This window comes from Gymnoscopelus microlampas (assembly GCF_963454915.1).
Source record: "Gymnoscopelus microlampas genome assembly, chromosome: 14".
Taxonomy (NCBI): Eukaryota; Metazoa; Chordata; class Actinopteri; order Myctophiformes; family Myctophidae; genus Gymnoscopelus; species Gymnoscopelus microlampas.
This window is the reverse complement of record NC_139951.1, coordinates 21,671,162-21,688,621: the sequence shown is the minus strand read 5'-3', so window position 1 is coordinate 21,688,621 and position 17,460 is coordinate 21,671,162. Positions and strand designations below refer to the sequence as shown.

Sequence of the window (17,460 nt, the reverse complement as noted above, 5' to 3'; positions counted from 1 at the left end):
ACTAACCACTTCAGCCGGGCCCTACATATATTTCGGCAATTTGAAAATAGCAGATCTACAAGCTCATAATGCGTGGCCGTGGCCATGTGAAGCATTGTGAGCTTGTAGATCTGCTATTTTCAAAAGATTTTTTATACATTTTGAACATGTGAAATGGGACATTCTGCACAATGAGTACTTTTACTTTTGGTACTTTTGTACTTTTACTCAAGTACATTTTGAATACTGGACTTTCACTTGTAACAGAGTATTTCTACATTGCAGTATTTATACTTTTAAGTAAAACAAAATGTAGTAGCTACTTTTTCCACTACTGTCAAATTCAAAGTAACCTTCGCCTATTTATAGCTTCCAGTGCAGCAGATGGCGCTAGGTTTTGGATTTGACTTGTTTTTCCTTGTTTGTAGTGTTGTGTTTCCGTCTCACGTGACCGGAAGTGCAAGTTCAAAACATTGTCCAACGTCTGTGACATAAGTGGCTCTCTATGAATGATTTAATTTCTCCTACATTTTTAGCTATCTATCGTTTTCTTTTTTTTATCATTGTGAAGACGAGACTCTATCTTTGTTTCAGTTGATGTAAGTCGTGACTATTCAATCATGGCGGGGCCTTTGCTGGAGTTTGAGACGGAGATGTTCCTGAACCTGTTAGAATGTGACGGGCTGCTGGTGACGGCGGAGGGTCTGGGGATAGACCGCATTCTGCTGCAGTTCATGCGGGTCCACTCCGTGGAGGACAGCCTGGTCCTATTGCTCAACGCGACCACTCCAGAGCAGGTCAGAACAACTACATAACAACGTTACATTTCCCACTTGAAGACCTGGCTATGATGGGTACTGCATAGCCATGAATCTTTTTTTTTCTCCCTTTTTGGTCCATACATATACATAAACGTTTAGATTTCAAATATAAAGTGATTAACTCATGGCCATGGATGTTAAAATTCTGTACGGGCCCGCAAAAGTACCCGTATCTAACGTATTGTTAAATAAAAAGCATTTTTATCCGACTGGTGGCCATTTTCTCATAGTTGTAATATATGTTGTATTTTAAGTTGTATTTATGTAATCTGCCATGGGCAGGAAGCTTGAGTGTTTTAGTTTGTTATTTGTTTGTTTATTGTTTTGAATTATTATGTTGGTTCATCGTTTGTTAAATGAAATACTAGTGTCCTGTAAGTCCATATGGGCTGGGCTTCCTTTGGAAGCATGACACTTTAATAAAGAAAAAATCAAATCAAATCATATATCAGAGTGCAATACACCTCCCAACCGATAAGGTCGCATAGTTGAAAGCGTTGAGAAAATACGGAAAAAATGGCCACCGATCGAATTGAAATGCTTTTTATTGAACAATACGGAATATACGGGTACTTCTGCGGGCCCGTACATAATTGTAACATCCGTGGCCATGGAATAAGCACTTTATATTTGAAATTTGAACGTTTATGTAGATGTACGGGCCAAAAAATGAGAAAGTGCAAACACCAGGTTGAAGTTCATCCATGACTGTCATGTTTCTGGGCTATAGGTACCGCAGTAGTAGGGCAGTTTCGAGGCTCCGTGAGCACCCCAAAAACACATCTCTTAAACCTGTTTTTTTAGGACCCTAAAGGTGTCTAGTTATGATTTCTGCTTGTTGCCCATGTCAACTAATGTCCCATGGGGTTTATTTTTAACCCTTTCTGACACCTACCCCCAACCCAAACCATAACATGGAGATAACAGAGAATACCATAACTCTTGAAGTAAACAACATACAGCAACAAATGAACACACTTTTCTATATCATTTTGACCCAAGGAATTCATTAAAGTAGTTTTTATTAAGATTCAAACACATATTGACTCTATTTCAGGGCAGAAACAGACAAAAACTAGCAGAAAATGTTGAAATCATAATGATCACATCTATATTTCTCTTTGTACTAAACTTTTAAGGTGTATTCTTTTTTACCATATGTTTTTTAGGACCTTTATGGTGTCTAGTTAAGATTTATTCTTGTTGCCCTGGTCAAATAATGGCCCATGGGGTTCATTTAACCCTTTCTGACACCTATTCCCAATCAAACCATAAAATGGAGATAACAGAAAATACCATAACTCTTGAAGTAAACAACCTACAGAGACAAATTAATACATTTTTCTATATCATTTGGACCCAAGGAATTCATTGAAGTGGTTAGTATTAAGATCCAAGCACATTTTGACTCTATTTCAGGACAGAAACAGCAAAAGATAGCAGAATATTTTGAAATCACATTTATATTTCTCTTTGTACTACATTTTAAGGTGTATTATTTTCTACCATATGTCTTTTAGGACCGTAAAGGTGCCTAGTTAAGTTTTAATCTAGTTGCCCTGGTCAAATAAGGTCCCATGGGGTTTATTTTAACCCTTTGTTACACCTATTTCCAACCCGAACCATACAATGGAGACAATAGAAAATACCATACAAATTAACACATTTCTATATATAATTTTGCAGGTTTAGCAGGTCTTGACTCTATTTCAGGACAGAAACTGCAAAAAAACTAACAGAAAATGTTCAAATCACATCTATATTAATCCTTGTATTAAATACTTAAGGTGTATTCTACTTTACCCCATGTTTTTAGGACCCTTATGGTGTCTAGTTAAGATTTCTTCTTGTTGCCCAGGTCAACTAATGTCCCATGGGGTTCATTTGGTGACCATTTTAATTCGATGTCCTCAGGAGTGGCGTTTTCATATCTGAACCAAGACAAATAAACCCACTTTTTCATAGAATGTTTACACCAGGAATCTAATGGAAAGGTCACTGACATGGTACAACCATTCTTTATTGGTGAAAAACACACAAATATCAAATTCTGGCTTATATCAAAACACAATTTCACTGATCAGTATCATCCATCTCATCATCAAACTCCTCCTCTTCCCTCACATCATCACTGATGACACCAGCAGCCAAGAGGTCAATGAGAGATAGGGGCAGAATTGGCCCGCAAGACCAGACAGGCTCCAAAATCCCTCCTTCTGTCTTATGCCACCCCTGACCATCATCATAGGATTTAGGCCTCCAAAAGATTGGCTCAGCTGCTCGCTTGTAACAGGTCACTCTATAGTTCACCCACTGGATGTGGGGGATGAGTGTGTCCTGGCATGGGGGCAAGCGAGCTGGTCCACGCCTCAGCCTCTACTGCGCCTTGATGGACTCAAGACCACTCTTGATTCCATCAAGGGCGCAGTAGAGGCTGAGGCGTGGACTTTCTGAGAAATTCATAGTGCAAGGTCAAGCCACCAGGAAACCCCAGGACTTTAAGTTCTTTCTGGGCAATGCGGAAAATATGCGACAGCTCTGCAGTTGATGCTCAAGGTCTGGGGGAGTAAGGAGGCAGCATCCCGGCTGGCAAAATGTGAAACAGCTGCTCTCATCGTGGAAGGAACAGCTCATAAACTTGTGGCATTAGATTGAGAAGTGAGTTGATTGATCAATACCTATATAACTTTGGTGAGTTCTTGTGTTAGCAGATTTGAATGATTGTTGATGTTAATGACGACATCAACCTGCTCATCTACCTTGACACTGGCACAGGCAGGCACCGTCAGCTGGTAAATGTCACGGAGCTAGCAACCTCTCTTGGGCAGCCATACTGTAGCACCCTGCTTGGGTACCATACATGTATTCAGTGATCAGGGCTGTACTAGTTCCTTCAAGGGCAAGGTGGCACCAATCAAAAAGCTCCAGAAGAACCCCAAATTTCAAAAGGCTTTCAAGTTGGTGTATGATCATCCTAACAATATTTAATGATGATGATGATGATGATGATGATGATAAGAGGGAAGAGGTTGAGATGGATGATACCGATCAGTGACATTATGTTTTGATTATTCAAGAAAGTTATATTATGCCTAAATATAAGCCAGAATTTGATATTTGTGTGTTTTTCACCAATAAAGAATGGTTGGACCATGTCAGTAACCTTTCCATTAGGTTCCTGGTGTAAACATTCTATGAAAAAGTGGGTTTATTTGTCTTTGTACGTTGTCTGGTTCAGATATGAAAACGCCTCTCCTGTGGACATCGATTTAAAATGGTCACCAAATGAACCCCATGGGACATTAGTTGACCTGGGCAACAAGAAGAAATCTTAACTAGACACCATAAGGGTCCAAAAAACATGGGGTAAAGTAAGACACCTTAAGTATTTAATACAAGGATTAATATAGATGTGATTTGAACATTTTCTGTTAGTTTTTTGCAGTTTCTGTCCTGAAATAGAGTCAAGACCTGCTTGAATCTTAATAATAACCACTTTAATGAATTCCTTGGGTCAAAATTATATATAGAAATGTGTTAATTTGTCTATGTATGTTTATTTCAAGAGTTATGGTATTTTCTATTGTCTCCATTGTATGGTTCGGGTTGGGAATAGGTGTAACAAAGGGTTAAAATAAACCCCATGGAACCTTATTTGACCAGGGCAACAACATTAAAACTTAACTAGACACCTTTAGGGTCCGAAAAGACATATGGTAAAAAAGAATACACCTTAAAAATGTAGTAAAAAGAGAAATATAGACGTGATTTGAGTGTTTTCTGCTTGTTTTTGGCTGTTTATGTCCTGAAATAGAGTCAAGATGTGCTTGAATCTTTATAATAACCACTTCAATGAATTCCTTGGGTCAAAATTATATAGAAAAATGTGTTCATTTGTCGCTGTATGTTGTTTACTTCAAGAGTTATGGTATTTTCTGTTATCTCAATTTTATGGTTTGATTGGCAATAGGTGTCAGAAAGGGTTAAAATGAACCTCATGGGCCATTATTTGACCAGGGCAACAAGAATAAATCTTAACTAGACACAATAAAGGTCCTAAAAAACATATGGTAAAAATGAATACACCTTAAAAGTTTAGTACAAAGAGAAATATAGATGTGATAATTGTGATTTGAACGTTTTCTGCTTGTTTTTGGCTGTTTATGTCCTGAAATAGAGTCAAGATGTGCTTGAATCTTTATAATAACCACTTTAATGCATTCCTTGGGTCAAAATGATATAGGAAAATGTGTTCATTTGTTGCTGTATGTTGTTTACTTCAAGAGTTATGGTATTCTCTGTTATCTTCATGTTATGGTTTGGGTTGGGGGTAGGTGTCAGAAAGGGTTAAAAATAAACCCCATGGGACATTAGTTGACATGGGCAACAAGCAGAAATCATTACTAGACACCTTTAGGGTCCTAAAAAAACAGGTTTAAGAGATGTGTTTTTGGGGTGCTCACGGAGCCTCGAAACTGCCCTACTACAGTGTAAGTGCTCTGAAATATCCTTCTGCATAACCGGAGGGCTATCTATTCCCAAGTTCCAGAAACAAAAACTTCAATCATGTATATACAATAGGGGTCCCTGATGTCATAGCTGTGTGTGTGTGTGTGTGTGTGTGTGTGTGTGTGTGTGTGTGTGTGTGTGTGTGTGTGTGTGTGTGTGTGTGTGTGTGTGTGTGTGTGTGTGTGTGTGTGTGTGTGTGTGTGTGTGTGTGTGTGTGTGTGTGTGTGTGTGTGTGTGTGTGTGTGCGCGCGCGTGCGTGCGTGCGCGCATACTTAAGTCAGTGTGCTTACCAATATTTCAAGATTTTGCAGTCACTTGGAATAAAACCTTTGAGACTAATGTCAGCGTTTCTTTCCAAATGTATTTAAAGGTAGTTGCTCTGTTTGTGTGTACACATAGTTCTATGTACTGATATCAACTCAGGTGTCAGGTGCCTGTGTGTTTTGGGGGTGTTTTTAAATAATAGAACAGGTGTCTGGGGTGTTACGTGTATGATTGTGTGTGCGTAACTGCCTGTTTGTGTGTGTCTGGTGGTTGCCTGGAGGAAGTAGCTGTCTTACTCTTGGAGCCTAGATGTGCTGTGATTGCATCACATAGGCGACTCCATGTCGTCATCATCACCTTCACTTTGTTTGCGTAGGGGACGGGAAGGGAGAGTGGTTGTGTGTAACAGTTACAGAACTGGTGGCAAGGATCCTAGTACAGTAAGATTCAGGAAGTTAAAAAAATAAGTTGCCCCTTATATAGACTAGACAAGTGATGATGAACACTTATTATTGTGCCAAGGACAAAAGTAGGGCTGGGTGATATGACTTCACGATTATTTCAAGGTTTGTCATCGATTATGTTAATCGACAATAAACTTATGTTATTATGTTAATCGACGATTATTTAAAAAATAAATGAGTGAAAATAGCAGATCTACAAGCTCACAATGCGTTGCGAGCTTGTAGTTATTATTTTTGCACGGCACCATTGTACAACCAAGTTTATATAGAGCTTAAGCGGTTAATCGGACTAATCAATTTAGTCGATTATTAGAATTTGTTTGTGGCGATTATTTGATTATATAAGACATAAATAAATTCAAAATATTGTTTTTGATATATTTTTGATTAATTGCCGAGCTCTAGACACAAGATTACATTATTATTATTTTTATACATTTACTTCTGATTGCGTTCCTCTACAGAAAGGTCATCATTCATGGCGTCCCCTGACGTTTTACTAGCACGTAGGGGGACTTAACAACAACACATGTTGAAAAAACACAGAATGAACAATGCTTAAATTGTCCTCCTTCCCTGTCTTTCCCAGGAGTATTTTACAGAGCAGCTGAGGATTGAGGGTGTGTCGCACCTGCCTAGGACAGTGACAAGTGACATCCAGAGCACAGAGCGCTATAATGTGTACACCCAGGGAGGGGTCCTGTTTGTTACCAGCAGAATCCTGGTGGTGGACTTCCTCACTGACCGCATCCCTGCACACCTCATATCAGGTCTCATACAGCTCAAGTTGTGTTCTGAAACTGTGTTCACAAAATAAAAAAATATACATCTGAAGTGTACCATTCAATATCTGTAAAATATAGATTGTCTAGTCTGCGCAAGAGTCTGAATGTTTTAAGCAAGATGGTAACTTGAGACCTAAGATTGAACTTTCTGCAAGTTATACAAGTAGTGCTTTACTTTGAAATGGTTATTTTCAAGAGTTAACCCTGAAACCGTTGACTCTGTGGAATCTATCATGGTTGCAGAAAAAACAAACAAGCAAATAAAACTGATATTGCTTTTAACTGCTGCGTCCCTCCCTTGTCTCCAGGCATCCTGGTGTACCGGGCCCATAAGATCATCGAGTCATGCCAGGAGGCCTTCATCCTGCGCCTGTTCAGACAGAAGAACAAGACTGGCTTCATTAAGGCCTTCACAGACAAGGCCACAGCCTTCTCCTCTGGATTCTGCCAGGTGGAGCGCGTCATGAGGAACCTTTTTGTCAAGAAACTCTACCTCTGGCCCAGGTCTGGTAGATTCTGATAAAACATCATGACTTTGTCTCGGTTTCTGCATTGGTATTTAAAGGATAACTTTGCCACTTTTTTTGTGGATGTGCAATCATTTCTGATGGTCAGTGTTGTCAATGGAAGCAATTTGCATCACATTCACTGAGAAAGCAGAGTTCTGCTCACAGACACAGATGATGTCTTCATTTACCAGTGTGCATTGCAAGGGAGGAAGTTGAACATCCAAGGTTATTGAGATTGTCGGGTTACTAACTTCGCGTTCACTTCGTGGTCCACAGCCACAGAGTTGAAACCCTGCATGTAGTTCTTCTGCGACCCATATACGTCACAATGGGTAAAAAACTAGGTTACTAGCGATACAGTTACAGAGAACGTTGGCAAGTATTGTAGACATTATAGACATGCCACCAATATGTAACATAACACATGGAAATGAGGTTGAGACTTGGCAAAGTCTGATAACATTCTCTATCTCTTTCCCTTTCTCCCCCTCGTCTCTCTGTCGCTCTATTTCTTAACTCGCTCACCCGCCTCCCTCCCTTCTTCCCTCCCTCCCAGGTTCCAAGCGTCGGTGAACACGGCTCTAGACAGACACAAGCCAGAGGTGGTGGAGCTGCACGTGGCTCTGACCCCGGCCATGAAAACCATCCAGAGCTCCATCCTGGACATCATGGGTGCCTGCCTGAAGGAGCTGAAGCGCTACAACCCCACACTGGAGGCCGAAGACCTCTCCCTGGAGAACACACTGGGCAACGCCTTCGAGAAGGTCTGCCACAACGGCACGATTGCAGAGAGATTAGACTAGAGAACAGAATAGAGGATAGAACTAGACATTGTGGGAAATTAACCGCAATTAAGACCCAAACCTTTTATAACTGTCAAAATGTCAATGCCTCTTTTTGATTTGTTTCTTAATAGAAAAGAAACATATATACATATTGTGAACAACGACATTGAGAGAGTCAAAATAAAAACAATGGTGGTCATTACACAAGTACAATAATCTATAAACAACGGTGGGAAGCTGCCTACAGCTTTTAGCTTACATGCTTAAGATTATTAATAATTACTCATTCCAGTCATGATTCTGTTTATTAGTCTGATTATTATTATTCATTTATTTTGCCCTCTCTCCCCACCCAGACCATCCGTCACTACCTGGATCCTCTGTGGCACCAGTTGGGGGCCAAAACCAAGGCCCTGGTCCAGGATCTGAAGGTGCTGAGAGTTCTGCTGCTCTACCTGACCCAGTATGACTGTGTCACTTTCCTCAACCTGCTCGAGTCCCTGCACACCAGCCAGAAGAGCTTTGGCAACAACTCTGGTGAGGCTGACTAAATGTGTTTGCACTGCTGGCATACAACCCCAACTTCACCTTGGGGAAGTCCTGTCTTGTCTGGCCTTGTAAGGTTATTGGAAGCCGGATATGTTTTGAATAAGAATGCTGACAAAAGGTGCATACAGTAGGATTAGATAGAGGCAGTCAGCTGAGTACAGAAACGTATGCCAGGCAAGTGCTTCAATTTTGAATAATGTGCAGCACAATATGGTAATAGCATAGTAATATCTAAAGAGATGGGTATTTTCTTCAGATAATACTTTACTGAAACTAGGGTACTGACTTTTGAAAATGAGTACAAGCTCTTGTCCAGGCTGTGTTGCATCACTGTATATGACACTACAATTGCTACTTTTGCTGCTGCTGCTACTACTACTACTACTACTACGACTGAGCTGCTATTCGGTTTATCATGTGAACATGCTACCACCAGGTTGGCTGTTCCTGGACTCCAGCACCTCCATGTTTGTGAATGCCAGGAGCAGAGTGTACCGCATCCCAGAGAGCAAGAAGAAGCTCAAAGTGGCAGCAGAGACAGAGAAGAAGCAGACCTCTGGCACAGGTAACTGACAAAGCATTTTGAATTAATAGTTTTGGCCAGCGCTACATAGTTCAGACTAAGTTAATTCTTAAATCATCAACATTGTAAGCAAGCAACAGTAACCTGTGGTCTGGAATTCAGTTACATCTTATTTTTTTAAATTAAATTGCTACTATTATAGTTGTAATATTTAATGTTATTGTATTCGTTTTTGAATCAGAGAATATTATTTTAAACTGTGCTTGTGTGTGTGCATCTCAGAGTTGAAGCGAGAGCTGGTGCTGGAGAAGAGTCCTAAGTGGGAGGCTTTGACGGAGGTCCTCCAGGAGATTGAGAAGGAGAACAAAAGCTCTGAACATAAACCAGGTCAGACTACTATAATTACACTAATTATGTGCATTTTTTGAAAAAGGTCCACACACATCTTAGATATCAAGACAACATAAAATGCACTCAGATCTTCTAATCTAAGGCATTATCCACCCCAGTACCTACTAACAGATTGTTGGAACAGGAAGTCATCTCTGAAGTCATGTTTTTTTCTTCAGGTTCACTGTTCAAGTATTTAAAGCTGCTTGGATTTGCATGGCAAAATCTACTAATTGTACATACATTTCTTAGTTTTTATTATTTTATTGGTTTGTTTGATATTTACTTTGGCAATGTAAATGGATGTTTTCTCATGCCAATAAAGTCCCTTTGAATTGACTGTTAAGAATGGATGCATAAACATAAGCACATAAGTGTACTACAGGGCATGACCATTCTGAACGCATGCCCCTCCAGTTATGCGATACCCATTGTACACATTTGTCAGAGTAGTTTATCCAGTACCCAACAGCATTTATCATAGTACCAGTCTATGCCTTGTTTGAACAGGAAGTCATCTCTGAAGTCATGTTTTTTCCTCAGGTTTACTGTTCAAGCATTTAATGTTGTTTGCCGTTTGTAACGGTTTCCACAATTAGCTATTTTTTAGGGGTGCCAGGTAGGTGTGAAGTCTCTCCTTTTTTGTTTAGGCAGGTGGTGTGAAGGAAGCCGAACAAAGTACTCAATAAAAAAATAAAGAACCTGTAGCTCTTTGGAACAGTCTTTGTATTAACCAGAGGTGGGTTACAACAAACTTGCATTCAATAAAAATAAGAAAAAATCAACCTCAACATAAATTGCATTCAAAGTAATTCAAGAACCATCAGAACAATAGCAACCCCAAAACTAAATTATTTTCAAGCAATGTTTTTCAAACAAAATAAAAAACGGATAAAGAATGCTCGACAACTGTCCTTGAGTGCTGCTGCCAGCATGCAGACTGAATCTCCCACACTTAATCACACACATGTAGAAATCTCAGTCCTGAGCAGGGCGATTGTCAGGTGTCAAATCATGGTTAAACAGAGTCAATTGGTCATGACTCTGGCCGTCACACTTTGCATGGCAAAATCCCTCATATTTACAGTGCAGGTCACAGGTTCTCGCAACACAATTTCATCACATGGTAGATATGATGACATTTTATGTAACAACAGATCCATTTTCTTTGAAAAATATGTGAACACTAACCTAGCATTGCAATAAGTATATCAGTAAGTATTGATATACTAAAATATGACTCGTTAGTGTCTTGGGAGCTCTGAAATTATACTTTAAAAGGTTAACCATGCCTTCCCCTGTGCTGTATTAGACACCCTTCCCTAAGGAGAATCAACCTCCTTTAAACCCTCCTCTCAGCTCATGTCCCAGTATAGGTAGCCTTATCTGACCTTCTAGAGGGAACAATGTCTGACCGCTGTTTTAAACCCTTATGGATTGCTTGTTTTGTTATCAGTTTATCTTATCTATCAACCAAGCATCCTCTATCGTCTTATCATTTGCTTTCTTCCTGCAGGCCGTGTGTTGATCTGTGCCAGTGATGACAGGACATGCGCCCAGCTGCAGCAGTACATCAACCGCGGCTCTGACGCGCTGCTCAACCGGCTGTACACACGTACTGTCGGCAAGCGGGACGCGGCCGCTGCCGCCACCTTAGAACTGGACTCACACAGACATGGCAAAGGTTGGACCATGAACCGACAGCCTGAGAAGACATCCAAAGGGAAGAAAGCAGCACAGAAGAGCTCTAAAAGTAAAAGCAGACCATCCCTGACCCTGACCCAGATGATGGGGAAGGACGAAGACCATGAGAGGGACGAAACTGAGAGGACGGCCAGTAGCATAGACGAAGATGGACTGATGGACGGGGAAGAAGAGGAAGAGCAGCTGAAGTTGGACCTGTCGTCCGACGCCTACTACGGCTTGCTGAAGGAGCCCATGACGGTCATCCACCCGCTGAGGGGCTGCAGCGACCCATACAGCCTGACACGTGTGCTCCACGAGGTGGAACCCAGCTTTGTGGTGTTGTATGACGCTGAGCTCAGCTTCGTCCGCCAGCTGGAGATCTACAAGGCCAGTCGGCCGGGGACGCCGCTGAGGTGTGTGTTTGTGTGTTTATGTGAGTGCTGACAGTCCACACCCCTTCACAGTTTCCCTTCATTGTGATGCTCAGTAAAAAAAGATATGGGTATAAAAGGGACACAGACAGAAAGACGGGTTCAATGGGTATTGTTTTTATGACCGGGTAGAGCATGCATTCCCAACAGGGAATGATCCCGAGTACGCCAGTGCCCTTAAGTTATTATAAATGTTGATGATTTGGAAAGAGTATTACCTTATTTAGATGTTTTATAATATGGCTGTTTTCAACATGGAAATGGCCTTACATGTTTCAGTGTTTTGTAGATTGGTTAGCATTTTGATATACTCTTACTATTAGTTTGGTCTTAGTTTGGTCTCATTTGAAGTCTTTTTGTTCAGCTCATGGTGTCATCTCATTGTTCTTCTCAGGGTGTATTTCCTTATCTATGGGGGCTCAACAGAGGAGCAGAGGTATCTGACGGCTCTTTCTAAGGAGAAGAAAGCCTTTGAACACCTGATCAGGTTAGAACCGTTTCTTCTAAAGGCTGTTTCAGACGGGGAGCGAGTGACGCACCTTAGTAATTCATTTTCAATGTGAGACGGACGGGCGATTATTTGGGATGCACAGAGAAGTTGAGGGGCGGAGAGGCAAGTGGGCGCGGTTCTGTGAAATTCTTGCGCTCATGCTCGTTTTGTGCACACACCCGCGGGCGGCAAGAGCTGGATTGTGGTGAGCTTTTTTTCCCCTGCTACACGCAGTAGTACAAAACGACAATGAAGGCCCGCGTCACTCGCTCCCTGTCTGAAACGGCCTTAACATTCCGAAGTAGCTGAACATATATATGTATTAGTCATTGTTGGAAGTATTTTGAATTATGTCAAGAAAATAGGGCTACCAGGTCGAAAGTGGTTAAGTCTGTCTGTGAATGTTATAAATATTAACCAATAAAAAGTGTTAACAAGAGCATGTGACTAAATAATAACTTTGAATACTTTGGATTCATTGGAAGCACCCGACAGCGACAATATATTATTTCCCAATATTTGTGTGTGACACGGCAGGGAGAAGGCCACCATGGTGGTTCCAGAGGAGAGGGAGGGCAGAGAAGACACTAACCTGGACCTGGCTAGAAATCTGGAGCCTGCCAACGCCACTGTCAACACTCGCAAAGCAGGCATGTCCCATTCATTTACTGTACTCTACTGCACTAGCTGTGGTTGTTAGACTCTGTACAAACATTGCATTCTGCATTCCATCAGGATTGTTGTTCACTATGTATGAAATGTCCCCTCCTTCCCCTCTCAGAACATTTGAATTCAAAGTGTTACTTTAGTGCTTGTCCAGGAGCCAATAATCCTTTTATACCTGGATTTGAATGTGTTATTCTCACCGTCTGACCGTCAAGGATGTGCACAGAACATGATTAAATAGAAAAGAAACAAGATAGAGTCTAATAACGGCGTGGCTTCATTTAGATCTTGGAGTTCATGTGGCCAATCTATGACGTATCTATGACATATGACTCCATATTGATTCGACCGTCATTCATCCCACTTATAGACAGCTTGGCTCTGAAAGAGGCTAGCTAGTTATGGTAGACAGTCAAACAGTTATAAGTTAAATGTAACGTATGACGTCATCATATAATATAGGTCATCCATGTCCATATTTGGGCAATTCGAGCCCCTTTGACCTCCATTGTAAGTGATTAAGAAAAGTATAGGGTAATTTGGTCCAGTGGTTTGTGAGATTAGCTCCAGACCAGAATGACATGCTCGCACACAAACACACACACAAACACACATACACACACACACACACACAGACCCTCTTATAGGCGGCTGCCCTCTTTCAGAGCATGCCGTAAAAAGACCAATATGTGAATGAAATAAAATAAAGTAACCATGAAGGACATCTGTGTCTGGTTTTGAACAGGGGGACAGGAGCAGCCGAAGGAGCCGTCACGTGTCATTGTGGACATGCGGGAGTTCCGCAGCGAGCTGCCCTCCCTGCTCCACCGGCGCGGGCTAGACATCGACCCCATCACCCTCGAGGTGGGGGACTACATCCTGACCGACGACACCTGTGTGGAGCGCAAGAGCGTCAGCGACCTGATCGGCTCGCTGCAGAGCGGCCGCCTCTACACCCAGTGCCTGTCCATGACGCGCTACTACAAGAAGCCTGTGCTGCTGATCGAGTTTGACCCGGCGAAACCGTTCTCCCTCGTGGCCCGCACCGACTTCCGCCAGGAGATATCGCCCAACGACGTCATCTCCCGACTCACCCTCCTCACCCTGCACTTCCCCCGCCTCCGCATCCTATGGTGCGCCTCACCCCACGCCACAGCTGAGCTCTTCAAAGAGCTGAAGAAAGGTCGCCCAGAACCAGATGCTGCGGTGGCACAGGCCGTGACGGGCGAGTCGTCCGACACGGTGGCCGAGGCGGCCGACCTCTATAACCCCGGACCGTACGACTTCCTGTTAAAGATGCCGGGGGTCAACGCCAAGAACTACAGGGCACTTATCAGCAAGGCCGACAGCCTGGCAGATTTAGCTAAATTCAGTCAGGACAAGCTTGCACAGATACTGGGGCATACTTCTAATGCTAAGATGCTCTATGACTTTCTGCACAATATTGCTGATGTCCCTGCACCTGCCCAGAAGAGCAAACGGACATGATGGACATGAAAGCTTTTATCTAAGGGTGTATTAAGCTTTAAAAAGACAGAAGAAAAGTTGTTTCCTTATAAATTGTAACCATTGAGCAATTGCATGTTTGGAGCCAAATATCATGCAGCCCTTCTTTTACATGTACAGTTTTGTGACTGTCAGGACTGACTTTGCCTTCTGTGAATTTCAAACTAGGTTAAAGTGTCTTTGGTGCATTTGAATCTATGTATTTAACTCAGGTCTCGTACTTTTGTATAAATTGTTTGTCGGCGAATATTAAATATGGAAATTATGTAGTAATTGTAAAAAATACTTTTGTTTTTTATACACCTGTAAACCTGTGATGTGACAATAAAGTTGATTCTGTATGTAGAACACAATTCTGTAGAACTCGTGGAATGGACCCTTTTCACTGATGTGTCATGACAGCTGTAGCTAATAAATAATGAATGTGTTTGATTTAGGTATAACAAAGAGTAAGCACTGACAAGTCAATCGTATTGTCAATGCTTGCCAACTACTATACATAAATCAAACATACCCACTAAGCCACTATCAATTTAATTAACTACAGCTGTGTTTACTATCTTAAAGTAGATTATAATCTTATGTGTTTTCAGGTCCACAGGAAGAGAACGTCTATGTGGTGATGACTGGTAACCGTGGCAAACAGAGGACGGAGAAGGAGGGGAAGAGCCTGGAGGAAGGAGGGGAGGAGTCTCCTTATGGTAAACACATCCTAGTAGCACGTATATACTGTACTTGTACTGGACCTGATTTCATTGACATGAATTCACTACTACACACCAAAACAGTGGGCTATCTTACCTTTGACCCTAACCAATACATACGTAACCTTTACATTAACCAATACATAGGCTACCTAACCCTATCCATCCACTACATAATGTACCCTTAACCACTACTTACCTAACCTTAACCACCACCAAATTGTCTGATTTCATCAGATTGACATAGTCTAGACTCTGTGATGTGGGCCACCTTTTGACCAATGTGGCCCGCACCCCAAAATGAGTTTGACAGCCCTGGTCTAGAGGTATGATTCTCGCGTTATGGGTGCGAGAGGTCCTGGGCTCAACAACTGGAGACTCAGGCACAACTGAAATTATAACCAAAAGATCTTTATTAAGCAATAAGCATAAATAAATGAACATTGACATATCAGTCAATATAAGGTGTAAACCAAAAAAAGATAAATACATAAACTGCAACCTGGAGAGGAGAGAGAGTGCATGAGGTGAGGTGAGGTGTGTGTGTGTGTGTGTGTGTGTGTGTGTGTGTGTGTGTGTGTGTGTGTGTGTGTGTGTGTGTGTGTGTGTGTGTGTGTGTGTGTGTGTGTGTGTGTGCGCGTGCGCGTGTTTTGTACATTTTGTCAATAAAGCTTCAGTGTGTTGTTGACTTACTGTTGACACTGTTGCAGCAACAACAAGCAGGGTGGATGAGGGTCGCCACAATTGTCTTATACATTTTTGTTATATATACGTTTTGTCTGTGTGTGTGTGTGTGTGTGTGTGTGCTCCCAACACTGAAATACAAGAATGCTGTCATATTCGGTCACAACATACACAATTCTTAGACTATTGTTCTCAGGTCTAACTAGGCCTACTTATTGTCATCTATAAAAAAGTAATATACATTTTAACTGTTTTCACACTGGATGTACCAAGGTGACAGCATCAGATTACCCCACCCATGATGGCAGTAATGACAGCATTTTAAAAGTGGTAGTCATGTGGGGGGGGGGGGATTATTTAGGCAACCTACTGCAGAGAAAGTCATACATGAATATAGTATGTGTGCATGCTCTTTTAGTGTATCCAGGTGTATGCCTAAAGACTATGAAATTGACATTAGATTCCATAATAAAGGTTCAGCATGACACAGTGCAATTCATCCATTACAATCAATTTATCTTACAGAACTATTTTCCTGTTTACTAGAGAATTCTGGTACAATAACCAAACTCTGATTGTTGTATCCTGTAATATGGTATGTTGGTCTGAAACTGGAGCCAGGTGTGCGTCCCCTGCTTGCCTTTGGGCGTGGATGCTGATAAGGTTAACTCAATAAGTCCACCAAGGTGGAAGGAAGCGGCACTCCAAAATAAGGGTTTTCAAGACACTGTCAATCAGTTACCTTTTTCTTTATTTCTTTAGAAAGCAGTTACCATTTACTGACAGTGTCCTGCAAACCCTTATTTTGGAGTGCTGCTTCCTTCCACTTTGGCGAATTTCATCTTATGGTATTTGTCATCTACATTCAACACATCTGTGAAAAGGGTCCATTTATGAAGTAATTTTTTAACTATGAATAAGTGCAACATGTTCTTGTCCTGAAAAAGAAAGCACTTCATTTGGAGTTGAAGAGATGTGATATGGCAGCTCAAATGCTGTGCGCTTTCCAAATGCAATAACGCTTATGGCATTTGAGGCTTCTTGGCATAATTTATTTTAAACTCTGGCCCAAAAATGAATAAATACTTGCTAATTGATACATTGATCCAATTTTGAAACGTGTTTGAATACTGTCATACTGTCATTTCAACATGATTTCCCATACTGAATGTGTATATAGTTTGTGTGTGTGTGTCTAGCTATATATTTATATTATATTTTTATATTTATAATAATTTATCTCTGGCTGGGTACACAGTAAATTGGATTGATATATTTTTGAAGTAAAAGTACAGAACATTGGAAATACTCCAGTACAGTAAAAGTACCTCAAAGTACCGTACTTGAGTAAATGTACTTAGTTTACTTTACACCACTGCTCCCCCCACCCTCTTCCCACAGGCTTTCCTGTCTGATAGCCGCGGTGACGTCACCCCGTGCATCCGAACAGTGAGTGAACAGTCGCAGCCATTTTACTCCGCAGAAATAAACTTGGATGTCCAGGAAAAAACATTCCACACAATATTCCACACAGACACCCTCAGTGAGTCTCTCAGCACGGATCTAGATCCTCTCTGGCAGATTCGGTAAGATGACATCGGGTGATGACCGTGTCGTCACATGTCGCGGTGTATAACGGTCTTGTTTTTAGCATGGATGTTAGCCCGCTGTCAGTTAATACACTGTAGCTTCTAGCTGTGTGGATGTGAACTGAA

General features: G+C 41.5%; 2 protein-coding genes across 3 annotated transcripts in view; both read left to right on the top strand.

The window, feature by feature from the left end:
- Positions 1 to 448: 448 nt before the first annotated feature.
- On the top strand, positions 449 to 14,791 carry ercc4 (excision repair cross-complementation group 4). The gene is made up of 11 exons (XM_084077701.1): positions 449 to 776; positions 6,627 to 6,807; positions 7,131 to 7,326; positions 7,888 to 8,095; positions 8,473 to 8,653; positions 9,102 to 9,230; positions 9,471 to 9,575; positions 11,095 to 11,677; positions 12,090 to 12,182; positions 12,723 to 12,835; positions 13,597 to 14,791. Exons 1-11 carry the CDS (start codon positions 600 to 602, stop codon positions 14,337 to 14,339), a joined length of 2,709 nt encoding a protein of 902 aa, XP_083933827.1. The 5' UTR covers positions 449 to 599; the 3' UTR covers positions 14,340 to 14,791.
- Positions 14,792 to 17,230: 2,439 nt separating this feature from the next.
- The window catches only part of mrtfba (myocardin related transcription factor Ba), a 37,208-nt gene continuing 36,978 nt past the window's right edge, over positions 17,231 to 17,460 (top strand). For both annotated transcript variants that reach the window (XM_084077699.1, XM_084077698.1), the window contains exon 1: positions 17,231 to 17,331. The gene's annotated coding sequence lies outside the window, so the exon portion shown is untranslated. The remainder of the gene's footprint in view (positions 17,332 to 17,460) is intronic.

Coding starts and splice junctions, on each gene's coding strand:
- ercc4 (XM_084077701.1), top strand. CDS start 600: ATGGCGGGGCCTTTGCTGGAGTTTGAGACGGAGATGTTCCTGAACCTG. Junction 777..6,626: donor ACGCGACCACTCCAGAGCAG/GTCAGAACAACT, acceptor TGTCTTTCCCAG/GAGTATTTTACAGAGCAGCT. Junction 12,183..12,722: donor GCCTTTGAACACCTGATCAG/GTTAGAACCGTT, acceptor GTGACACGGCAG/GGAGAAGGCCACCATGGTGG.